This window comes from Eschrichtius robustus, chromosome 1 (assembly GCF_028021215.1).
Source record: "Eschrichtius robustus isolate mEscRob2 chromosome 1, mEscRob2.pri, whole genome shotgun sequence".
Taxonomy (NCBI): domain Eukaryota; kingdom Metazoa; phylum Chordata; class Mammalia; order Artiodactyla; family Eschrichtiidae; genus Eschrichtius; species Eschrichtius robustus.
In genome coordinates this window covers 81049699-81076479 of record NC_090824.1, presented here as the reverse complement: position 1 = coordinate 81076479, position 26781 = coordinate 81049699, and the positions used below count along the sequence as shown (strand labels likewise).

The 26781-nt window shown below is 38.0% G+C and overlaps 1 protein-coding gene across 1 annotated transcript in view; it reads right to left on the bottom strand.

Annotated features, from left to right (window-relative positions):
* Positions 1-26781, bottom strand: part of AVEN (apoptosis and caspase activation inhibitor) — a 185136-nt gene that overhangs the window by 8436 nt on the left and 149919 nt on the right. The window contains exon 3 of the mRNA XM_068548749.1: positions 1927-1997. Within this exon, the coding sequence (XP_068404850.1) occupies positions 1927-1997 (71 nt within the window). The remainder of the gene's footprint in view (positions 1-1926; positions 1998-26781) is intronic.

The following is a 26781-nucleotide window of genomic DNA, read 5'->3' as shown; positions in this document are numbered from 1 at the left end:
TCCAGTCTAGCCATTTCCATTTTCTTGCTAAACAAAACTTTGGCTAACAAGTAACAGTAGTAATAAGAGCTAATTTTGAGTGTTTCCTCTATGTCAGGAACTGCACAGAAGGACTTTTATTTATAATCTAATATAATCCTCATGACAGCTCTGAGTTACATTTTATTATTAGTTCCATTTTACAGATGAGAACTCGGATTTACGCTCAGGTTTGCGTCTCTGAAATCTATGCTCTGACCCACAGGCTAAACTGCCCCTAGATAAAAATGAAGACCAAAGCACTGGTACTAAGTGGCCCAGACCCACCCTGGAAGCCGCCTCTTCTGAGAATCCACACTCCAGCTCCACTCCAGCTATGCCCCCGACTCTGAGCACAGCCCTGGTCTTTCAGATCTCCTCATCATTCTCCTGTTGTTCCCCAGACAGAACCTACCAGAACCATACTCATCCACCAAGGCCCATTCAAATGATCTTTATCCCATGCTCCTACTCTCAATCACTTCCAGCCCAAAGCAGCTTTCTTCCACAGTATTATGTTCATTCATTTATTATACCACTTATTTTATGTTGCATTCTTTTTCATTTATCATGTAAATATTTACCAATCATCTACTATGTGTCAGCCACTGTGCTAAGGTAAGGGGCCTCGGGCGATGAACAAGCATAGTCTCTGTCTCATTCATCTTCCAATAAGCTACATCTAACAAAATATCTAATAAAGAACATGCGTTTTGATAAATGAAGAACCCTAGAATTATCTGAAACTCTCAGGATAACAAAATGTTCTCTGATAGCCAACATGGTTCAAAGGAGTCGAAATGTGAGTTGTTTGGCTTTCACTGAATTCCTGCATGATCTGCGTTCGTCTGTTTACAGCTTGTCCTAGAATTCTAAACCATACTCAGGTACATGCCCAAACAGACCCAAGCAAATCAAATATTTTTAATTCCCCAATTTTTCTATATTATAAAACATACTCTTTGTACAGTAACAGGAAGTCATTTTACAAGTCACTTCCCTCCCCTCTGTCTTTAAGTCAATGTCCATCCCAAACAACTGAACGTGACGCCAGCCCACCTGGGGGTGTGAGCCACCTACTGTGTGTGTACTGAGCTGACAGCGGAGTGGGGAGGAAGGTCCCGCCCTTTACCCGTCAGGCCTGCTGCTCGCTCTCCTGTCTGAAGCTGTGGGCAGGCTTGTCTGATCACTGTATCAGATAGTATGCTCCAGCCCCGGAGTCGGAAGCATATGCCACGCCAGCACTTACTCATTCTCTGTGCATTTTAAAAAGGGAGAGAATACCTGTCGTCTCTCGTACGGAAAGATGCAGTGAAATCCTGCCTGGAGAATCATCAAAACTCCTTGGGAAGAAAATATGGCAGGAATACAAAGCAAATAAAGTGTGTGGGTGTTACGGATTCACTGAAAGACTTCTATGCTACTTCTTCTTATTTTACAGCTTTATTCTCCTAATTATAGAAGAAGAGTTATTTAAAACTATAAAGTTAAGGATTTTCTTACCTAACACCAAAAACAGTGTGGGAGAAAAAAATTAATTCTCAAGCCTAAGATGAATTTTCACAGAAAGGGAAAAGAAGGAAGGCCAAATGGCAAAGTAATCCACTCAAAATCGTGACTATAAACTTTCAGCCCTGCAACCCAGTCTACATGAACTATAGTCATATATGAGCTATATAAGTAGTTCACATAGATGGCCAGGTATAAAGATCAACTCCAGCTCCAAGAGCCTGTATAATTTAAGTTCCCTGAAATCTTTCTGAGCCATTTAGGTAACTGAGGCTGAACTCTACATGAATTACTAGACTCTTCTCTATGTGAAGTCTCCATTTCAACAACAATGTGAAAGGTGCTGGTCTTCAGCCCTGAGAAGAGCCAATCCACATTCCAGACAGAGCTTCACCTTACCTGTTTGGGGCACGACGCTTCACTATCCCACTCTTTCTCCTCCGCAAACCGGAACTGTGAGAAGGAGTCCCCTGGGAATAGAAAAAACATACAATTTTATGTCAAAGCTAAAGGAGAACACTCAGTTCTCTCAATTTCCCTTTGGGAGTAAAAGTGCTGTTTCTGAAGAGTTGACCATCCCAAACTCAGTGATATCATTCAATAGAAGGTCCTGGCTTCCGCATCTTTCCACATCACCTGTGCCCAGTGGGTACTTGAAAATACTATTGGCAACTGTATTCATTGCTTCATTCAACTCTCAATGAGCCACCATCCTACATGCTTCTTGAGAGACAACTGAACAGTCCAGGCCTGCAGACCATGGCCATCTCCCCATATTTAGCATATTTTCATCTCATCTGCTTAATGTATGCAAAGAAACATATTTATGATTTTGGGGGTGGGCACAGCAGAAAAGGAAGGAGAAAAACAGAAATGAAGGAAAGCAGTTCTCAACTGATCCACAATATGACAGACTTAAAATATCTCTTTGAGGCGAGGTTACCTGGTTAGAATGTCAGATACAAAATAAAACTCAAAGAATGTGCATTAGATTAGTTAATGTGAATCATGGTGCACTGCTCTGAGCTCTTGGAATAAAGGAAAATGAATCAAGATAAATAAGCTTGACAGATGATTCCGTACAGCGAGCTTTGACACAAAGCTTATTTTGTAAATATGTATTTATCTGGTTATTTGCATTAAGAATAGCCAATTTATAAATAATTATTTTTCCACCTAGCTTTCAGGATCCTCCAGAATGTGATCCTACCTCATTAACCCACATTTGCTTCCTATTTCTTGGCTTCCTGCTCCCGAGTCAGCCTCTTTTCACATTCTGAATGTACTTCATTTTCTACCCTATCCTTATTTATTTTTTAATCCTTCTCCCTTGTCTGGAAGGCCCACATACTTCTACCCATTCATATCCTATTTATACTTTAAGACTCAGGTACAGGCCCACTTTCTCCTCCTATGATATCTCTCAGGTTATTTAACCATAGAATCCATTCTTTACTTCTAACTTAAAAGAGGGGGAAAAGAAGTGAAGAATTCTGAATTAAAGAGACAAAGATAAAATCAGAATCTAAACCATACCCCCAGCATTTCCAAAACACATGGATCATAACATTTTAACACTTGACAAGATCAAATTCTAGGTAAAAAAGACCAAGAACATCACTCTTTATCATGAGAAAGGGTAAAATCACTACCATTAGTCATTGGCAAATCAACTTGATCCCTCAAAAATTATGATATAAAGAACCTGAATAATATAATTAATAATGTCTTGTCTGTGCATGTGGATGTATAAGTGTATTGTGATTATATGTGGGTACTTTATAAATATTTGTGCAATATTAATATTTTAAAAGGACAATAGAAAGGCTACAAAAAACCTTTAAAAAAATCCTAAAATGTAGCAGTCATACAAACCATATTTGCTGGTAATAAACATTTGTAGCACATATAGGCAAAGAGCCTGTCTCTTACATACAAAGAGAGCTTTTGCAAATCAACCAGAACAAAACCACCTAGTAGGAAAACAGGAAAAGGGGTGAGAATAAGAAATGCCAGCAGCTAATATATATATGAAATAAATCGTGAATAAATTAAAAATCAATCTGGTAGATTTTTTAAACTTGGTCGAACAGCTGAATGCCTTACTCAATAGTGTTATTTTTGGCATTCCTGAACTTCTATATTAAGAATGATCCTATGATTACATAGATCCTATAATATGTAATCAGTACAAGATAACAGTAATACAAACAAGGCATGCTCTATGTATTTATTTTTAATACCTGAATATTCCACTTCAAATACAGGTAAAATTCCAACAGTGGTTAAATAGTTTGTTGCAAACCTATTCTCTTGCACTAAACAACTAGGAACACTGCCTCCCCCTCACTCCCTGCAAAAGAAAAAAAAAAAAAAAATCTATCTGAAGACATTAGAGAGCTACCAAGACAGTCAGGGTATGAGGGACAACGGTCCCAGATTGAAGAGACGCACAAGGAGGTAAGTCTAGCATTTAGAACTACTTTTCCCTTTGAGGCATTTGTTAGTTTCCAAGGTGGTGCTGAGAGACTGAAAAACTGAGCATAAAGTAACAACCAGGACGTTGTGGAGCTGCAGAGAGCTTCTGCTAGTCTTATGGTACTGGGTGGGCAAAAATGGAGTTCATGGCCCATGGGTGAGGAAGAGTCCTAGACAATCAAGACTTTCGGGTGAGACCCCTGAGGACTACATCTTAGAAGGAAGGATCAAGGAGGACTAGGACGGCTTTACAAAGTCTGAGGCAAAGCAGTGAATCAGCTCAATCTCTGATTCTGACTGAAAGAAGCAAAAGTTAATCCTTTTTGGAGGAAAATGACATTATCAATAACCTAGAATTATCTCTACTATATTTTATACACAGTATCCAAAATTCATTTAAAACCATCAGATGTATCAGGAGACGAGACCAAGATGACAGAAAACTAAGAGAGAGGGGAAAACAAACAAACAAACAAAACTCAATCAAAAAATGGGCAGAAGACCTAAATAGACATTTCTCCAAAGAAGACATACAGATGGCCAAAAAGCACATGAAAAGACACTCAACATTGCTAATTATTAGAGAAATGCAAATCAAAACTACAATGAGATATCACCTCACACCAGTCAGAATGGCCATCATCAAAATGTCTATAAACAATAAATGCTGGAGAGGGTGTGGAGAAAAGGAAACCCTCCTACCCTATTGGTGGGAATGTAACTTGGTGCAGACACTACAGAGAACAGTATGGGGGTTCCTTAAAAAACTAAGAATAGAATTACCACATAACCCAGCAATCCCACTACTGGGCATATACCCAGAGAAAACCGTAATTCAAAAAGACACATGGCGCCCCAGTGTTCATTGCAGCACTATTTACAACAGCCAGGACATGGAAGTAACCTAAATGTCCATCAACAGAGGAATGGATAGAGAAGATGTGGCACATATATACAATGGAATATTAGCCATAAAAAGGAACAAAACTGGGTCATTTGTAGAGACGTGGATGCGCCTAGAGACTGTCATACAGAGCAAAGTCAGAAAGAAAAACAAATATCGTATATTAACGCATGTATGTGGAATCTAGAAAAATGGTATAGATGATCTTATTTGCAAAGCAGAAATAGAGACACAGACTTAGAGAACAAACATGGATATCAAGGGTGGGGGTGGGATGAACTGGGAGATTGGGATTGACGTATATACACTATTGATACTGTGTATAAAATAGATAACTAATGAGAATCTACCGTATAGCTCAGGGAACTCTACTCAATGCTCTGTGGTGATCTAAATGGGAAGGAAATCCAAAAAAGAGGGGATATATGTATATGTATAGCTGATTCACTTTTCCTTACAGCAGAAACTAACACAACATTGTAAAGCAACTATACTCCAATAAAAATTAATTAAAAAAAAAATTAAAAATAGAGTTGCCATATGATCCAGCAATCCCACTCCTGGGCATATATCCAGAGAAAACCATAATTCAAAAAGATACATGCACCCCAATGTTCACTGCAGCGCTGTTTACAATGGCCAAGACATGGAGGCCCCTAAAGTCCAGTGACAGATGAATGGATAAAGAAGATATAGTACAAATATACAATGGAATATTACTCAGCCATTAAAAAGAATGAAATATGACGTTTGCAGCAACATGGGTGGACCTAGAGATCATCATACTATGTGAAGTCAGACAGAGAAAGACAAATATTATATGATATTGCTTATATGCAGAATCTAAAAAAAAAATGATACAAATGAACTTATTTACAAAACAGAAACAGACTCACAGACTTAGAAAACAAACTTATGGTTACCAAAGGGTCGAGGGTTGGGGGGAAGGATAAACTGGGAGTTTGGGATTGACATATAAACACTACTATATTAAAAATAGATAACTAACAAGGACCTACTATATAGCACAGGGAATTCTGCTCAATATTCTGTAATAACCTAAATGGGAAAAGAATTTGAAAAAGAATAGATATATATATATATGTATACGTATAAGTGAATCACTTTGCTGTACATCTGAAAATAACACAACATTGTAAATCAACTATAGCCCAATATAAAATAAAAATAATTTTTTAAAAAAGAGACAATAGGAAAAAATCCAGTTATCAGACCCGGATCTTATGATTTGCAATGTAAAATTTTCAAAACTAGGAAAAACTATAAAATCACAATGACATCCATGAAGTCATTTTTTTTTTTCCTTTTCCATTATGGTTTATTACAGGATATTGAATATAGTTCCCTGCGCTATACAGTAGGACCTTGTTGTTTATCTATTTTGTATATATAATTGTTGGTATCTGCTAATCCCAAACTCCTAATTTATCCCTCCCCCGCCCCCTTCCCCTTTGGTAACCATAAGTTTGTTTTCTTTTTGTTTGTTTGTTTTTATAAATTTATTTATTTATTTATTTATTTTTGGCCATGCTGGGTCTTCGTTGCTGTGCGCGGGCCTTCTCTAGTTGCAGCGATCAGGGGCTACTCTTTGTTGTGGTGCACGGGCTTCTCATTGCGGTGGCTTTTCTTGTTGCGGAGCATGGGCTCTAGGCACGCGAGCTTCAGTAGTTGTGGCACGTGGGCTCAGTAGTTGTGGCTTGCGGGCTCTAGAGCACAGGCTCAGTATTTGTGGCGCACGGGCTTAGTTGATCCGCAGCACGTGGGATCTTCCCAGACCAGGGATCAAACCCGTGTCCCCTGCATTGGCAGGCAGATTCTTATCCACTATGCCACCAGGGAAGTCCCCATAAGTTTGTTTTCTATGTCTGTGAATGTTTCTGTTTTATAAATGAATTCATCTGTATCATATTTTAGATTCCACACAAGTGATATCATATGGTAATTGTCTTTCTCTTTCTGACCATGAAGTCATTCTTGATTGATACAAAATAAAGTATTCACATAAAAAATACAAAGAAAAGAAGAAAATGTTTGAGAAAAATAAGGTACTTTAAGCACATTTTGTTTATAGTAGTCAAACTCCAAAACAACACAATTTAAAAATCCTAATAAAGTACATAGGGGCTAATTTTGAAAAATAAGCTGGTTAAATGACTATTAAAGAGTGCCAACCTCTCTAATCCTCTCATTGAAGATGAAAGTGTGTCCAGACTTGTCAAAATCATGACTCCTAGAATCAAGAGTACTCCTGGAAAACATGTTACCAAAATTCTCTTCTTATACTGAGACATGTACAGAACAATGGTGGTATTAGTAAACATGCTACTCCTATATCTTGTACATCAGACATTTGGACGTGCAGGAACAATTGGAGACTTCCTTTAAATAAGACAGCGTGGTGCATTCACAATGCATTCAATTCTGCTCCTGCTTTATTCTCTGGCTGAGAGAGTTCCTGTCTCTCACACTAACAGAATGAATCAGAATGAAGAAGTATAGAATGGAACCCAGTGAAGAACAGGGAAAGCCAACTATTGTTGACAATGGAACAAACATGGTGAAATGTGTCTTACAAGTCATAAGCATTCAAAGTTTTGGTCACACTCACCAGCTGTGTGTTCAGAAAGTAATTATAGCACAGTGTAATGAACAGAACCAGAAAGCATAAAAGGAGTATAACACTTTCCTCCTCCTCCTTCAGCCAAAGACTAATTTCATGATGCATAAGAGGCTGTGGAACTGCCTTGCTGTGTACTTATACCATATCCTCAAACAAGATGGAGAAGAGCTAGTGCCTAGTAAATAGGCTGCTTGAACAACAGCTACAAAATCCCATAATATTCTACTTTGCAGATAAGAATACAAAAATAGCAGGCCTGCTAAATCCAATGATTATTTATTAAGAAGTAATTTATTCATTAGAATATGCTAAAAAAAAAAAAAAGGGGGGGGGGATTTGAACAAAACTGATGTACCTTGAGAGTTCACATTTTTCCTACATAATAAAAAGTCCCATGTCATTCTATTCCAACAAAGCTGAAGCTGGTGTACATGCAATGAAAGCTGAGATACAGATGATATTGAAACAATTCTGTATATCTTGAAAGTCAACAACATTGCTCTACTGCCACATTCCTGGAGCCAAAATTAATGATGGATTTTTTTCAATCAACTCATTGTATAAAGCAGCAATAATATTAGAAAGTTAGATATATGTGATCTTAAGTATGCTTCTGAAAATAATCAGAAAGAATGCTTTGAGCAGTGCACAATGCACATGAAAAGATGTTCAACATCGCTAATTATTAGAGAAATGCAAATCAAAACTACAATGAGATATCACCTGACACCAGTCAGAATGGCCATGATTAAAAAGTCTACAAGTAATAAATGCTGGAGAGGGTGTGGAGAAAAGGGAACCCTCCTACACTGTTGGTGGGAATGTAACTTGGTACAGCCACTATGGAGAACAGTATGGAGGTTCCTTACAAAACTAAAAGTAGAGTGGCCATATGATCCAGTAGTCCCACTCCTCGGCATATATCTGGAGAAAACTCTAATTCAAAAAGATACATACACCTCAATGTTCACAGCAGCACTATGTACAATAGCCAAGACATGGAAGCAACCTAAATGTCCACTGACAGATAAATGGATAAAGAAGATGTGGTGTGTGTGTGTGTGTGTGTGTGTGTATATGTGTGTATACACACACATATATATATACAATGGAATATTACTCAGCCATAAAAAAGAATGAAATAATGTCATTTGCAGCAACATGGATGGACCTAGAGATGATCATACTAAGTGAAGTAAGTCAGACAGAGAAAGACAAATACCATATGATATCACTTATATGTGGACTCTTAAAAAATTGATACAAATAAACTTATTTACAAAACAGAAACAGACTCAGACATAGCGAACAGACTTGTGGTTACCAAAGAGGAAAGGCTGGGGGAGGATAAATTAGGAGTTTGGGATTAGCAGATACAAACTATTATATATAAAATAAACAACAAGGTCCTATTGCATAGCACAGGGAACTACATTCAACATCTTGTAATAAACCATAATGGAAAAGAATATGGGAAAAAAAGCAGTGCACAATGCTTCAATTTGGGGGATTCCTTCAATGAAACTCATGATCATCAAACAAATCTCCAAGTCTAGCAGTTAATGAGGAGATAAGTCTTCACCTAGCCTATTACCCAGTCTTTAACTAGTTACTCTTAGAGAGGACAAATTTAATTGCGAGGGGCACCATTACCCTCGACTATTCTGGTAGAACTAGCCAAAGAGTATTGTGCTCCTCTACCTACCTCAGCCAAGCTACCATCTATTTAGTATCATGAATGTGTAGGATGGTACAGTGACTGCAGGAACAATCTAACAGCAGAGAGTGGTGAGAAATGAGAATGCCTGTATATTGTCAAAAGTAAATCTGGTCACTAATAACTTTTATAATAACATTTCAATAGTTTTGTTGAAATTTCAGATTTTTTTCATGTATTCCAGCACATTCATTCTATGACAGTGATATTTAGCGTTAGCTTCAGCTGAATATGATTCAACACTTGACATTCTGGCCAAAATGTATATTTAATCTGCCTCCAATAGTGAATTACTAACATTCTATGAGGTCATTTTAAAAATACAATAGTTTATGTAATGTACAGTATGGTGACTATAGTTAGTAATACTGTACTGCATAACTGAAACTTGCAAAGAGAGTAGATCTTAAAAGTTCTTGGGCTACCCTGGTGGCACAGTGGTTAAGAATCCGCCTGCCAATGCAGGGGACACGGGTTTGATCCCTGGCCCGGGAAGATCCCACATGCCGTAGAGCAACTAAGCCTGTGCACCACAACTACTGAGCCTGCGCTCCACAACTACTGAGCCCATGCGCCACAACTACTGAAGCCCGCACGCCTAGAGCCTGTGCTCTGCAACAAGAGGAGCCACCGCAATGAGAAGCCCGCGTAGCGCAATGAAGAGTAGCCCTGTAGCACAACGAAGAGTAGCCCCCCGCTCACCCCAACTAGAGAAAGCTTGTGCACAGCAACGAAGACCCAACACAGCCAAAAATAAAAACAAATAAATTTTTTTAAAAAAAGATGTGTGCTTTATTAAAAAAAAAAGTTCTCATCACAAGAAAAATAAAATTGTAACTATGTATGGTGATGGATGTTAACTAGACTTATCATGGTGATCATTTTGCAATATATACAAATGTTGAATCATGATACTGTACACCTGAAAATAATGTTATATATATCAACTATACCTAAATTTAAAAAAATAATGTAGTTTTATATGTACTGACAAATGGAAAGATGCCCATTATCTCAACTGTTACATGAAAAAAATCAAGTTTTAGTACAGTATGAATAAGATATATATATACACACACAGAGATATACACACACACCTATGCACATACTATATATACACATATATGTGTGTATATATCACAAAAATATTAATATATGCATAGAAATAAGTGGAGATCATTAGATACCTATTTTAAGAATGATTCTCTTTCAGAGGGCGGGATTGAAGGAGACTTCCTTTCTGCATAATACATTTTCCAGTTGAATTTTCCTTTGTAAACAACAAACACATGTTATTTTTGGAACTGAGCCAAACAGAAGTAAGGAAATCTAGAAACAAAGCTGAAACTTCTTAAGGGCAAAGACCATCTCAGAATGCCTTTAAGACAAAACATCCATAGATCTCAAAAGCTGGACCAGCAGATGCATTCATTCTAACCCTCACTTTATAGAACAGTAAAGAGCCTTAGGTCAGGAGAGACTCAATGGCCTGACCAGCCAGTTAATGGCTGGACACCAAGACCTCTTGGCTCCTAACATTCATTATTATACCTATAACTAACAAAGCTCTTTCCACTATTTCCACTAGGCTTCTCAGCCATCTGAGTTCCCTAGGACAATAGAGATACTCAATAAATATTTTATGAAATCTGATATACTACTATTTGACGTGCTGACAATGGTCTGAAGATATGAAAATCCAAAAACAAAGAATTCCTCATTTTAGGAAAGGAATCATTTCAGGGATTCCTTTAAATAAGTACTTTTAAAAAATAAGAGTGTTTCTATAGCTCTCTAAGTATTCTAATAGGGATAGCGTCAGAGAAATAAAGCTGATACACCAACTGTCGCTGTGTGGATGATACCCAGGATTCTCACTCTGCCTAATTTCTCAAAACTAGTCTAACACAAGTCTCAGGATCAGTGACAAAGTGGACACTAAACTTGCTAGAATTCCAGAATACCAACATACTATCAAAAAACTTACATTTTAGTCATAGATAAGACAGCTTTGAATTTTAGGCTTACTCCTTCAGCCACATCAACAAAAAAGAGCTTTCAGCCAAATAAAATAACTTAACCATAAAGCTCTTCAGTGGAAGTTCAGGTGGGATGACAAGGAACAATCTCTATCTGGGCAAAGAAACCTGCAAAGACTTTCCGTTTCAACAATACAGATCATATGTATACAAAGAGTGAGTGCAAAAGATGGAAAATGTGCCCAAGCCTAAAAATACCCAGTTCCAATGATTTGGGAGTGGCAATTCCCATAACTGACATCCATCCTAAGTATTTGGATCTTTTCCTTATAAAATTGGCCCAGACCGTTGTGGTACGTCCTTTCAGAAACCACCTCTCGAAAGCAAGAGGAATGTAGCACTATTTCTGGATGAGTACTTCATTTTAAGCTCCATTTTCCTGGCTCTTCTTTATCATGATCACCTTCCTTTAAATCCTCCACAGCCCTTAGAATATGCCCTTAACCAGGACACCATGTCTATGGGAAATCACAACTTTATAGGTTGACAGGTTCACAATCTTCATAGAAAGACACTATGTCTCAATGGTCAACACCATGGCTGCTATAGAAAATGAAACATACCCTTTCTTCTCTCTGAATTTCTCTAGCTCATCTATGGGACATGGCATATGTGGAAGGTCCAGGTAGATCCTAAGTCCACAGGCTGACACAGATCAATCCAGAGACAATCTACAGTTCAGCCTACAGGATATAAAAAGTCCTTACTACCCCCCACTTTCTAGCTTCCACGGATGAGCCTTTCTAGACGCAGATGTCAAGCACTTCAATATTTACCCTAAAACAAAGCAACAGCTAACATTTTGGTCTTTGTGAGGAAGATCATACAAGCCACGGTGGTGATGAATTTAAAAAGTTAGGTTGAGCCAAAAGAACATGCGAGGTAAGAAAATTCTCTCCTGCTCAACAGTGACCTATAATTAGCTTTCTCACCAGGTGTGCGGCCCCAAAGGCCCCTGAGCATCCAATATCCACACTGAGCATAATAGGATCTGCCTATCTTCCCAATGCCCCTAAAAAGTGCTTCCCCATCTGCATGGATTATGTTGAAGGAAAAGCCAAATATACTCAGGTACCATAGAAGGGTTCTAGGCTTTATGAGCAAAGAATGATGCTGACATTCTGGAATTTAGAATCTAACTTGTTTTCCCCAAAATAGTTGGCAAATATTCTGTGTTAACACTGTACTACAGTAGACAATCTAGTAAAATTTCTCAGATCAATGGTTTTCAGAAACAAGGCCAACATCAAACCCTGGCACAGAACTCCAAGATGACAGCAAATTTTTAGACAAGGCTGAATAAATAAAAGAATATAAAGATGCATCCTCAACACTCATGGTGTATATTTCCTCAAAAAATATTTAGTCCACCTAACAGCTTGTTTTTTATTTATAACCTATCTGACACCCAAAATGTTGACTTTGTTGGTTATTGCAGCTGATAGAACCATCATACACATAATCTAAGGTTCCAGGTCTAATACCTTAAGGAGTAGACTGCCCTTTAATCCCATCAGCAATCTTGCAAGGGCACACGATTCACTTCCAGAGGGAGTTAGGTGAGAAAGAAAAGTCAGATCAATGCCAAATCGTCATTATCTGGAAAACAGCCTGTATCAGTAGGATGCCATGCAGATTCAAACACACTCGCACACACTTCAGTGTGGGACAGAAAAAGCACAGTCCCACTAGGACAATGACACTCTCCAAAGGTCACTGCAAAACTCTCAGTAACTTGGGTCCCACAGTGGAGTCAAACTTTCCCTGAATTTCCTGGCCCACCATCCATTCCTCCTTACAATTTCATTTTCTTTCCTATACTGAGTACTTTTTTGAAAGTCAATTTATCCCTATTACCACTTACATCTCTCAAACATGGTATTTTCTACCTTAATCTGCCCAAGTTTTCTCCTTGCAATTAAAAGTATTCCATCAAGGTGAATGTTAATAATTAAAATCCCCAAACACTAATCACATGATGAAGCAGACGGCTCGAAGCATGCCCTCAGAGAATACTGTGGGGTTTGTGAGAGAAAAATGTCTGAAGCCCTTTCTATCAGGAATATGAGGTTGCTTTCAATTTGTTGTTTACTGGCTAAATGTATGCCAGAGACTCATATATTAAAGGATTAAGAAGTCTTACCTATTATCTTTGATTTGTCTCATTATTTTCTTACTATATGTTAGCTCAGTTCTTTGAAATTATCTTTCTGATACTAATTCACATCTTCTTAGTATAAAATCCAAATTCATATCCATACCTTTAGCTACTGACTGGCCTTTTCTCTCTCCTACTTCTAGCTTCTATTCTCATTCATAAGATTCTATAAAGTCTTTTTTTAAATCATGTAAGAATTTACTGCTCACAAGCACAATATTCTTTATAAAATCTCCAACTGGGCAGCTCCAGCAAGCACGAGTAATACCCAAACTGAAGACAGGAGACCATTAGTCAATATACTTTTTTTGAGGTCAACTCATGTAGGCAACATAAAACCTACTAAAGTTAGTTTTGATTAACTTCTTCATGTCCCAGATCCTTGCTTTTCTTTTTAAAACTCTTAATTCTAGCTTTCGAGTTCGCCTGCAATGAGTTTGGTAAGGCAACATCTCCCCAGAGGAAACTCATGAGCAGAGGTCTCAAGACAGAAGGAAGTTTGGCCACTGGAGGAGCCGAAGGCAGGCCAGCATGGCTCGAGCACAGTGAAGGATGAAGAGGCAAGAAGAGAGTGAAGAGAAGGCTGGGTCATATTCTTTATGTGACTCAGCATTCTCCAACCAGGGGTCAAGTTTCACTGCTTAACACTATATTCCACAATAATAACCAAGGTTAGTGAAACTCAACTAGTCCTAGTTCTTATCTGTTAAACACATTTGACATGAGTACCCAAACACACACTAATTCTCAAGTGACAATTACCCTTACCATTTACAGATTAAACAACACAAAATTTAAAAAAAAAAAAAAAAAAGAGCAGTGTCTGTCAAATTGTCACCTTCAAAACAGAGGGTGGCTACCTTATTGGGCCCCAAAGAACCTACTCTGCAGATAATTTTCTTCTAGTAAGAGATCTAACTGTGGACTGTGTACATTTAATAAGTATGAGAAGAACTGTTCTCATAGATAGTTGACCCGTATAGTAGAGATGACTTTTAATGAGTCGATATGTAAGCTGTTTTTTTTAGATACCCAGAAACTTGTTCTGGGAGGAGCTAGGGCAGGTCACTACTGTGACCTGATGGGTAACTCAGGTAAAGATGCTTTTCTTTTATCTGAACCACTAAATGATTGCTTTACTTTCAGTTTTTAAAATTTGGAACTCCAATAAAGGAAAGGACTGTAACCTTGGAAACAAAACAAAAAACAAAAAACAAAAAAGCAGAGGGTGGAAGATACAAAAGTTCTCTTTGCATAGGGTAATGATTGTTCTAATTAACGTTACCATGGTCGTACGCCATCTCCCCCAGCCATTCCTGAGAAGCAGACAGGCAAATATGACGCTAAGGAATTTGGGAAGCTACCCTAACTAGTAAGTTGCTCAGGAGAAGATGTGGGGCCTCTACAAAGTTTGGGCACAGAAAAATCTCCATGCCTAAGAACATGCCACTTTTCTAATTAATATCCAGAGGCACTAATCTGGAAAGCTGATCTTCACATTGTCAGTGACAGAAGGGAGAGGAAATGTAGTGAGAGAGAGAATGAAACTGGAGAGTTTACACCTCACCTAATAACATGATAAATCCCTGCCGCCTGTTCCAGACTGGCAGAGAGGTAACGTTCAGCATTCTGGTTCTTTGTTCCTACTCAGAGTTGCCCACAGATTCTAACCCCAGTGACTGGTGTTGGCTACAGAACCCTGTCTCCCAGACTTTTGCTATTTAAGACAGTTGTTTTGATCAGCACCTTTCCTGATCCAACTCCTAAATATGAAGTGAACCTCGGCCTATGTTTTGACCACATTTAACTTCCAGCCTTACCAGGTCTGCCATTTTACTCGGGTATCCATTTCATAGCTATTTTTTTCTTCATATAGATGGCCAGTACGTATTTTAATGATAGTTTACGAGTGTTCAATGCTGAAGTGCAGCACTATGAAGCAAAAATGCAAATGGCATATTCAGAAGCCTTAGTATTTGGTTTTACTGAACAAATTTTGATGGGCACTTTTTGGGTCCTCGCATTATTTATGTGAATTATATGTGCTGCCTTTACTGGACGGTCACAAATTGCCTTGTACTGGGTGGATCTGTTTGAGAACATCAGTAGTACCGATGTTGATTCTCATTATTTACAGCTGCCTTAGAGTGTACCTGGTTTGCTTTTATCTAAAGTTTCCATTCCACACCTAAAAGACGGAGTGCTGAGTTTTAAGAAAATCTGATATACAAAAAGTCAAAATTATAAGGCAGTAACTTGGTAAGTCGAACTGTAATTTATTGATTTTACCGATGGATTCATGAACGGATTCACTTAGTATTGAGATTCCTTGACATACTTAAAATGGGACTGAATTTCCAAAAGCTTTACTTAAAACTTTTTACTGTTCAGTGGTAGGAACATCAGTGAATTATCTACAAAGAAACATCTGTTGTCTAGATGCTAACTCTACAGTGTTCTCAGTTTGATGATCATATTTGTACTTTATTATATATCATAATAAATAGTTTGCTTTTCATGGGTATTGTCAAAAGTAGCAACATCTTTTCAAGGCTTCAAAGCCCAAAGTGGAATTTCTGCAAGTGAACTATCAGAGTAGTCTCTCTAAATCACTGGTATATCTCTCATGTTTTAAGAGTAGGACGAGCATAGTTAAATGTTGGGTTTGTGTTTTTGCTATTTTAAAGCAAGAATTATCTTATAGATCTTTTTACCACCACTATATGAGAAACTTTAGCTAGGCAAGGTGCCAGAGGAATGAATCTGTTTACCAAATTCCATTTGACAAGTTTTAGCAATTATTTTTGACATAATTAAACGAGCTTTGCTCCATTTCATGTTTACTGTGTTTCCAGGAGATGCCAGTTGGGCAGAATTCAGCAAGTTAAAGGCCTATTTGCTTTAAGCACTCACATCTGCAAATTTAGCCCCATCTGGGGCTTTCCAGGTATTAACCAAATAGCAAGCTTTTTAAAAAACTTTGGTATATGCCTCTAAAGTATCAGGTCTCTTTTTAATAATATAACAATAATATTATCATATGTAAAACAGCAGTAGTTAAAGAATAATATTATCAACTACACAGATAATATTTAAATATCCCCATAAAATGTTTTGTGTTTCTCTTGGGAGCAGGAGAGGTGGAAGACTGGGGGTTTTTTTGACATCTTTACTGGAGTATAATTGCTTTACAATGGCGTGTTAGTTGCTGCTGCATAACAAAGTGAATCAGTTATACATATACATATGTCCCCATATCTCCTCCCTCTTGCGTCTCCCTCCCTCCCACCCTCCCTATCCCACCCCTATAGGTGGTCACAAAGCACCGAGCTGATCTCCCTGTGCTATGCGGCTGCTTCCCACTAGCTATCTATTTTACATTTGGTAGTGTATATATGTCCATGCCACTCTCTCACTTCGTCCCAGCTTACCCTTCCCCCTCCCCATGTCCTCAAGTCCATTCTCTACGTCTGCATCTTTATTCCTGTTCTGCCCCTAGTTTCTTCAGAACAATTTTTTTTTTTTAGATTCCATATATATGTTAGCATACAGTATTTGTTTTTCTCTTTCTGACTTACTTCACTCTGTATGACAGACTCTAGGTCCATCCACCTCACTACAAATAACTCAATTTCGTTTCTCTTTATGGCTGAGTAATATTCCATTGTATATATGTGCCACATCTCCTTTATCCATTCATCTGCCGATGGACACTTAGGTTGCTTCCATGTCCTGGCTACTGTAAATAGAGCTTCAGTGAACATTGTGGTACATGACTCTTTTTGAATTATGGTTTTCTCAGGGTATATGCCCAGTAGTGGGATTGCTGGGTCGTATGGTAATTCTATTTTTAGTTTTTGAAGGAACCTCCATACTGTTCTCCAGAGTGCTGTATCAATTTACATTCCCACCAACAGTGCAAGAGGGTTCCCTTTTCTCCACACCCTCTCCAGCATTTATTGTTCGTAGATTTTTTGATGATGGCCATTCTGACTGGTGTGAGGTGATACTTCATTGTAGTTTTGATTTGCATTTCTCTAATAATTAGTGATGTTGAGCATCCTTTCATGTGTTTGTTGGCAATCTGTATATCTTCTTTGGAGAAATGTCTATTTAGGTCTTCTGCCCATTTTTGGATTGGGTTTTTTGGTTTTTAGATATTGAGCTGCATGAGCTGTTTATAAATTTTGGAGATTAATCCTTTGTCAGCTGCTTCATTTGCAAATATTTTCTCCCATTCTGAGGGTTATCTTTTCGTCCTGTTTATGGTTTCCTTTGCTGTGCAAAAGCTTTTAAGTTTCATTAGGTCCCGTTTATTTTTATTTCCATTTCTGTAGGAGGTGGGTCAAAAAGGATCTTGCTGTGATTTATGTCAAAGAGTGTTCTGCCTATGTTTTCCTCTAAGAGGTTTATAGTATCTGGCCTTACATTTAGGTCTTTAATCCATTTTGAGTTTATTTCTGTGTATGGTGTTAGGGAGTGTTCTAATTTCATTCTTTTACATGTAGCTGTCTAGTTTTCCCAGCACCACTTATTGAAGAGGCTGTCTTTTCTCCATTGTATATTCTTGCCTCCTTTATCAAAAATAAGGTGACCATATGTGCGTGGGTTTATCTCTGGGCTTTCTATCCTGTTGCACTGATCTATATTTGTGTTTTTGTGCCAGTACCATATCGTCTTTATTACTGTAGCTTTGTAGTTTAGTCTGGAGTCTGGGAGCCTGATTCCTCCAGCTCCATCTTTCTTTCTCAAGATTGCTTTGGCTATTCGGGGTCTTTTGTGTTTCCATACAAATTGTGAAATTTTTTGTTCTAGTTCTGTGAAAAATGCCATTGGTAGTTTGATAGGGATTGCATTGAATCTGTAGATTGCTTTGGGTAGTATAGTCATTTTCACAATGCTGATCTTCCAATCCAAGAACATGGTACATCTCTCCATCTGTTTGTATCATCTTTAATTTCTTTCATCAGTGTCTTAAGGAAAACTGGTTTTTATAGTTAATGTATTCAAACCATAATCCAAATAAATTCCCCACAATGCATTTAGTTGATGTGTCTCTTAAATCTCTTTAGTATTCATAGTTTTTTTGTTGAGGAAACCAGAGCATTTGACCTGTTGGTTTTTTCATTTCCTGGATTTTGCCGATTTGTACTCTCTTCTTGTTGTCTAATCTATTCTTTTATTCCTTCTATTTCCTATAAACTGGTAGCCGATCTAGAGCCTTGATCAAGTTGAAATTCGATTTTTTGGAAGGATGCTTTTTAAATCAGAGAAAAATAATTGAAATGTATAAGGACAGAATCCAATTTTAGATAAAGGTGTGATGCTGGGTTTTTAGAGTTATCTGGGTACAGAAGGAAAGTACCCCTACCATTTGCCTGAAATTTTTAGGAGAAGAGTAGACCTTAAAGTTGCTCATCAGTAATATCATTTAGTAGTGAAATTAAGATAAGCTTCGATTATAATAGAGGAAAGTTTTTTAAAAAACTGAAGTGACTGATAATAATGCACAACCTGTATGGTCATCAATAATGACATCATATTAAATCCAGGATGTTACTGACAATAAACTTTTATTCAGATGAGAACAGATTAGATCATGATCAGCCAGGGAAATGGACAGAGAGCCCCCAACTTATGATGGTTCAACTTATGATTTTTTGACTTCCTAATGGTGCTAAAGCAATACACATTAAGTAAGAACCATATTTTGAATTTTGTTCTTTCCCCCAGGCTAGTGATATGCTGATACTCTTCGGTGATGCTGGGCAGTGGCAGCGAGCCACAGCTCCCCATCAGCCATGCAATCATGAGAGTAAACGGCCAATACACGTACATCCATTCTGTACCTATACAACCATTCTGTTTTCCACTTTCAGCACAGTATTCAATAAATTACATGAGACATTCAACACTTTATTACAAAATAGGTTTTGCGTTAGACGATTTTGCCCAACTGTGGGCTAATGTAAGTGTTCTGAGCACGTTTAATGATGTTCAGTAGGTTAGTATAGTAAATGCATTTTCGACTTAACGATACTTTCAACTAACGTGAGGTTTATCATATGTAACCCCATTGTAAGTCAACGAAGGTCTGTATTTGTATCCAGTTTTGAACCCATCCTACTTTCCAAGGAAAAGAGGTAGCAAAAGTGGAAGAGATGAGTGCCACTTCCCATGCCACTTTCCCACCTTGGTCATTTAGAGATGGAATACAAAGAGAAGCAGATACATACCCAGGGCAAATCCAGAAGAATTCTGTTCAAGGAAATTTCAATAACTGGCACATCAGGGAGATTAGCTCGGTGCTTTGTGACCACCTAGAAGGGTGGGATAGGGAGGGTGGGAGGGAGACGCAAGAGGGAGGAGATATGGGGATATACGTATATGTGTAGCTGATTCACTTTGTTATAAAGCAGAAACTAACACACCATTGTAAAGCAATTATACTCCAACAAAGATGTTAAAAAAAAAAAAACAGGAAAAAAAAAAGACTGGTGCATAATTAAACTGAGCTTTCTAAAAGGGGAATTATAAGCTGTCTTGAGGTTCTTCAGCCCATGCTCTGGGCTGGCTGCTTTGTGAGGCTCATGGAATGGCATGACCCTTGCCCCTGCAGAGTTCACACGCTGAAGGAAAAGAAAGGGTGCACGCACCCACCACACACGGGGTCCCCACCCCAATACACACACAACCCCAAGGTCTACAAGTTTGATGCTTTCATTTCCTCACCTGAATATGATGTAAGGACAGTCTTCTCCCACTAATCCAGGGCTTCCAACACTGAGGGGAACCTAAACCCCTTCCTACTCCACGTGCCTGTTTCCAATGAATTGTACAAAGCATTCTTTTGTGTTCTCAAGTTAAATTTTGGTGAATGATACATATTAAGCGCATTTATTTACAACTGTCATTGTGAAGATGTAATCTCGCTAAAATGGTCTTTATGTCAGAATTGAAATTGAATTGTAAAGTAGTATTTTGCTACAAAATAAAATTTCAATTTTTATCACTTCTCTCCAGGAGAGGATGTTAAGGTTTTTCTTTTCTGGTGGAAAATGAGGAAAAAATAGCTATTTGAAATGTCAGTGTTTCTAAACCCAGTACGTATTTTAAACTGTTTAAATGTAATCAATTCTGGCATTGCTTTCCTTTGGTTTCTTTTCTGGAGAGGCCCATCCTCCTACCAAATAAGAAGTAGGTTTTTTTGTTTTTTGGGTTTTTTGTTTTTTTTTTACACTTGTATGTGACATTCAAAAGCTAATAATTCTTTTTATAGATGTAAAGCCCTTCAAGGTAACTTACTGTCTCTAGAGAAAGACTGGGTTATGTCGTTTACTTTTTATTATTTTTAACTTTAAAATTTTTTGTGAACTTGTATAGTTAACATGGTTAATTTTTTGCTTTTCTTGGGTTGGTTGCAGGGCCAAATGCCTGAAGACCATAGTAGGCTGGCTTCACAGTGGTGTACTTAAGCAATGAATATTCATAAACTACATCAAAATATACACTAGCCATCGATGTGAAGGAAAACATAGCCATGACACAGATCCCAAAATAAAATGGCAGAGATCAGCATTATGCAGAGGGCCATCAACATAAAGGGAGGGCTCTCCTATGTAGACTTCCCAAAGTTCTCGAAGCAGGTCTACTCATCAAGGACTATGAATCACGACGTGTGTGTGGCACACAAGACCGCGTGATCTCGGACAAGCAAGATCCAAGATGATGTGTTTGCTCTGACCCAAGACTACGAACCAGACCTCGGAGCTCACCCTCAACTGCTGCTGCCACTCAGTCCCCGGGCAAGAACCCGCAGGGATCAGAATGAAATGTCAGCCGGAGAGAGTTCCATCCTCGACACTGCCAGCACCAGGTAACTGATTACATGTAAGCGTCTTATCTGACTCCAGAGCGTCAGATCCAATGATCATATAATACCAACACTGCTGACAAGGGATATGGTAACTGGACATGATGGACAGAAAATGAAATTCACAGAGTATACATTTGAGAGTTTAAGATCGACTTTTTGATGTCATAATGTTTTAAAGAAACAACAAAGGTTTGCATGACAGATTCAATGACACTATAGAATGTTGCTGAATAGTCAGTGACACTTTTAAAAGGTGAAGAACTGGGTGCCAAGGGGAAGACGAGATCAACCTGAAGGATACCAAATCAAGTCCTCAGACCTAATTTTCATGGAAGAGGAAAAAGAGAAAGAGAGAGAAAAGAAGTAAAGTGAGCCATTAGAGCAAAATTGGGGATGGTCATTTAGAGGTAATCATTTTGGTAAATCAAAGTACAAGTAACACATTTATGCTTTTATGGTGGTTAAGTGATTAGGCTCTGAGGTCAGACTGTCTGAGTTTGAATCCTGGCCCCACTGCTGAATGGATGTATGTCTTTAAGAAAGTTGCCGGTACTTTCTGTGCCCCCACTTCCTTTCTGTCAAATGGGGATAATAATACTTCTCAGCTTCGCACGATTCTGCGGATTAAATGATCTATGCACGTAAACTGTTTTAACACAGTCATTGGCAGACGGCAGATGCTTAGTAGTTTTAGTTGATGTCAACATAATCACCGAGCAAACAGTAAGTAGAAATTATGATGCCGCTTCGTCCTGAGATATTTTGTGTCCCCCAAAGCCAAGTGATGCCAGGGCTCTCCCAAAAATGCCACTCAGGCTGATTTCCCTGTACCAATTTTGGAAAGATAAATAACAAAGAAAAAACTCTTTTGCCATGGGACCACAGGAGTTAAATAAAACTGAAAGAGCAATAGCCAAGTATAGTGATTATTTGAAAGCTCACAGTTGCTTTCTACTGTATTAAATTTCTACTGTAATCTTGAATTAGAGTGAATAAAAAGGTTAAGGTTAGAAATTCCACCTAAGTAAGTGCCTTCAAAGACCAATCATTTACCGTCAAACATCAAGTGTTGAGCCTAAATTATGAGAACTACAGAAAGAGCTGTCATTGTTCCAAGACATTCAAAGTAGTTTTTAGTACACTGATGTTAGAAAAAAAAAAAAAAAAAAAAAAAAAAACCACTATAAATTGTTCCTGGATCACGATAAAAAGAAAATCATATAAATCCTAAATATTAAATTTCTTTACCTAGAAATAACTCTACATCAAATATCAGTACATAATTTATCATTATCACAAAAAGTGATTCTGGATAAGAGGGAAAGACAATCTCAAAATTCACCCATCAATTATCAGGATGTTCCAATGACCAAATCAACCTCATGTTCACCTTGTTCATCTGCATAACTCAACATTAATATAACAAAATTTGCCTCACAACTATGTATTTTTTAATGGTACTTAATCATTTGGCTAAGATTTGCTGGGATGGGAAAAAACCCATATAATATAAGGTAAACAAATATAAACTTAGTTTACCTCTTACTCAGATTATAGTTAATTGACTTAATACAAAGAAAAACTAAAATATCTTCTGAAATAATATATCTCATCTCCCTTTAATAGGAAAGCATTTTTTAAAGCATAGAATACTTTTTTAATACTTATCTCTGTCACTTCCAGCCACCTCTTCCCAAGCTATAATAGCAAGAATTTAACACCAGCCAAGGGAATCTACCTGAAGAACCGAGAAATTCAGTAGAAGGATGATTACAAGATAAATGAAAAAAAAAATCAACAACTTTTCCGCATGCTATCAATAAACAATTAGGCAATGGGATGGAGGAAAAAAGAACCCCTTCATGACAGCAACAAAAACTTAACAATATATGTTGAGGCCTATATGAAGAAAATTATAAAACTATAAAGAAGGATTCTTGTTTATTCATTTAACAAAAATTTACTAAGAACCAGGCTGTATTAAGTGCTGAAAGTATAGCACTGTGTGGGACATCGCTGCCCTTGATGAGTTCATGGTTACATGAATAAGCAATCACAGAACGTACAACGAAAGACACAACATCTTATGGGAGCACTGTGTGTCATGTCTGTGGGGAGTCAGGGATAATTAATTCATGTTGGGGCAGCGTCAGGATTCCTAGAAGAGGTGATGCCTGACCTGAGGGATGACGAAGTTTGGCCAAAATCAGAAAGGGAGAAAATGCAGGCATTGTGGGTACCCTCATGCAGTTTGGTGTTACTAGAGCATAAAATTTGAGGAAGGAGTAATTAAAAATAAGGAAAAGATATAAATGGAAAAATACAACATTCCTAGATGAAACCTTACAATTGTAAAAACATCGATTTCTCCCCAAATAAATATTTCTATTCAACACAATTCCAATAAAAATCCCAATTTGGGGTAGAGGGAGAATTTGTCAACTATTCTGTTTCATCTGCAAGAGTAAATGGATAACAAACAAGACTTTTCTGAAATTTTTTAAATAAAAAGGAAGAATGAGCCCTACCTACCAAATCAAAATAGCAGACTATAAAGTTATAGTCATTAAACATTATAGTCCTGGCAGAAGAATAGGAAAATAAGATACACACTTCAGAAAGAAACCCAGGCACACAACTTTGTATGTGATAAAGATGGCATTTCAAATCAGTGGGGGAAAACATAATAGCCAATGAGTGGGACAATTTTCTTATCCACGTGGAAGAAAATTTACATTAGGTTTTCACATTTCTTGTGACAGACACACACAAAACTTCAGATAAATTTAAAATATAAATGTAAAAAATGAAACTACAAAAATATTAAGACAAGCCAGAAGGGAACAGGTTTATTATTTTAGAATGGGGTAGGACTTTTCAAATCAAGACTTGATATTTAGAAAATCCATAAAGGAAAAGATAAACAGATTTTACTCCTTAAAATTGAAAACGTCTGTTAAGCAAAAGACAAAGATTAGAGAAAGAAAAACTGACTTGAATTTTTAAATTAGCAAGATAAAAAAGACAAAGAGCTAATATCCTTAATATACCGAGAGCACTAACAAATCAACTCAGAAAACACACTCAGTAGAATAGAACTGAGGACAAAAGAACAGACAAATGAAGCTAACATAGGAAAAGATGCTCAAACTTGCTGGTTGTCAGAAAATTCAAATTTAAAACTCTTAAGAGACTGTTCCATTTTTTGACCATGAGACACAAAAATTTAAAAGACTGATACATCCAGGATTAGTAAGAATGTGGAGAGATGGGGCATTATACATTGCTAGTGGAAATATACCTTGGAGCAAGTTTCTGAAAGATAATTGGGTAGTACCTATCAAAAGTGACCAAAGCAAATCTACTTTTAGAACTCAGTGTATATGTGCAAGCATTGTTTATAAAAATGAAAAACTCAAAGCATCCTCAATATTCATTAATAGGAGAATGGTTAAATAACTCACAGCATATTCCTAATATAGACTACTACTCAGCCATTAAAAAAGAATGAGATAGGTCTGTATAACTAACACAGAAGGACATTTGTAATGCACTGATGAGTCAAAAGAGCAAGCTAAGGAACACCATTATGTCAGAGGTCCCTGAGACCATCCTCAGGTTGAATGATTTGCTAGAAGGACTCATAGGACTCAACAAACAGTTGTACCCGTAGCTATGATTTATTACAGCAAAAAGACACAAAGCAAAATCAGGGAAAAGGGGTGTGGATGAAGGGGCACGGGTGAAGTCCAGAGGCCCAAGCTCCCAACAGTCCTCTCCCAGTGGACTCACCTGGATCCAATTCCTCCAGCAACGAAATATGAAAATTCATGTAAAATAGGTTACCAGGGAAACTCATTAGAGACTTGGTGCCTGGGGTACGTACTGGGGGCTGATCACATAGGCACTTGCTGCCTAGCCTGTTCCAAAATTCCAGACACCCAGAGGAAAGCAGGTGTCTAGCATAAACTATATTGTTTGTACAAACAATTTAGATACAGTGAGCCACTCTAATCAGTTCTGGGGATGGTGAGAATCCTCCCGGATTCCAAGATCCCCCACACCAGCCAAGGGCCAACCTGGCAAGCAGGCCCTTCTATACATAAGCTGTCTCAGGCCTACTCTGTTAACGCTTTTTTGTACAACCATGAAGAGTAAAAACAGACCACATAACGGGAAGAAGATGTATTTAGAGTTGGCACGACCAGGTTCTAGTTCCATCTTTGCTAACTCCATTTTCTCATCTGTAAACTTCATTCGTCCTTACGTACATTGGTTCAACGTTTATTGAGCACCTATTATACACTGTCCCAGATTGGGGGGGGGTGGTGATACAGGGGTGAATAAAACAAAGGTCCTGCCTCTTGGAGCTTACATTCTATCTACACAAGATAAATATGTAGTGTGTCCAGTGGCTGTAAATGCTGTGCAGAAAAACAAAGCAGGGTAAGAACAGCTGGGACCGAGGAGGGAGGGCGGGCAGACTACTAACGCATTATGGAAAGGTCAGGGAAGGCCTCTCTGATGGGTAACACTGAGGCCATCTCAAGGAAGCAAGGACCGGAGCATGCAGATTTCTGGAGGAAGAGCATCCCAAGAGGAGGGGAAACATGCAAAGCCTTGGGATGATGCTTCACACATGTGAGGAGCAGCAGGGCTCAGAGTAGCTAAAGCTATGGGTCATTACCTTTCTTCACAGGATTGCGTGAGGACCCAAAACAATGTGTAAATGTACCTTATAAGCCAAATTGACATTTTTATTAAATAGCTTTAATTTTGGGGAACTTAACATGTTATTTATAGGAAATACTTTTGGAATTCTGCTTTTTCCCTATTTTGGTACTCACGTAAGATGTACTCTGGGGCTTCCCTGGTGGCACAGTGGTTAAGAATCCGCCTGCCATTGCAGGGGAGAAGGGTACAAGCCCTGGTCCAGGAAGATCCCACGTGCCGCAGAGCAACTAAGCCCGTGCACCACGACTACTGAGCCTGCGCTCTAGAGCCCGCGAGCCACAGCTACTGAGCCCTCGTGCCACAACTACTGAAGCCCACGCACCTAGAGCCTGTGCTCCACAATAAGAGAAGCCACCGCAATGAGAAGCCCGCGTACCACAGCGAAGAGTAGCGTCCACTCGCCACAACTATAGAAAGCCCGCGCACAGTAACGAAGACTCAACGCAGCCAAAAATAATCAATAAATAAAATTTTTTAAAAAGTAAGATGTACTCTTACTTACAGATATTCAAAAGAGATTATTCTTTTAACTTACATGTACAAGAAAATATACCTTTCAGAAAATATTTAATTACCATATTTTACATTTTGAACATTTGCCATTTTATTTTAAAAAATCAAGAATCTGTTCTATTAATAAAGCTATAAAAATGGGCATCTTTGACTGTTGCACTACAAAGACTTCAAATGACAAATATATTAAATTC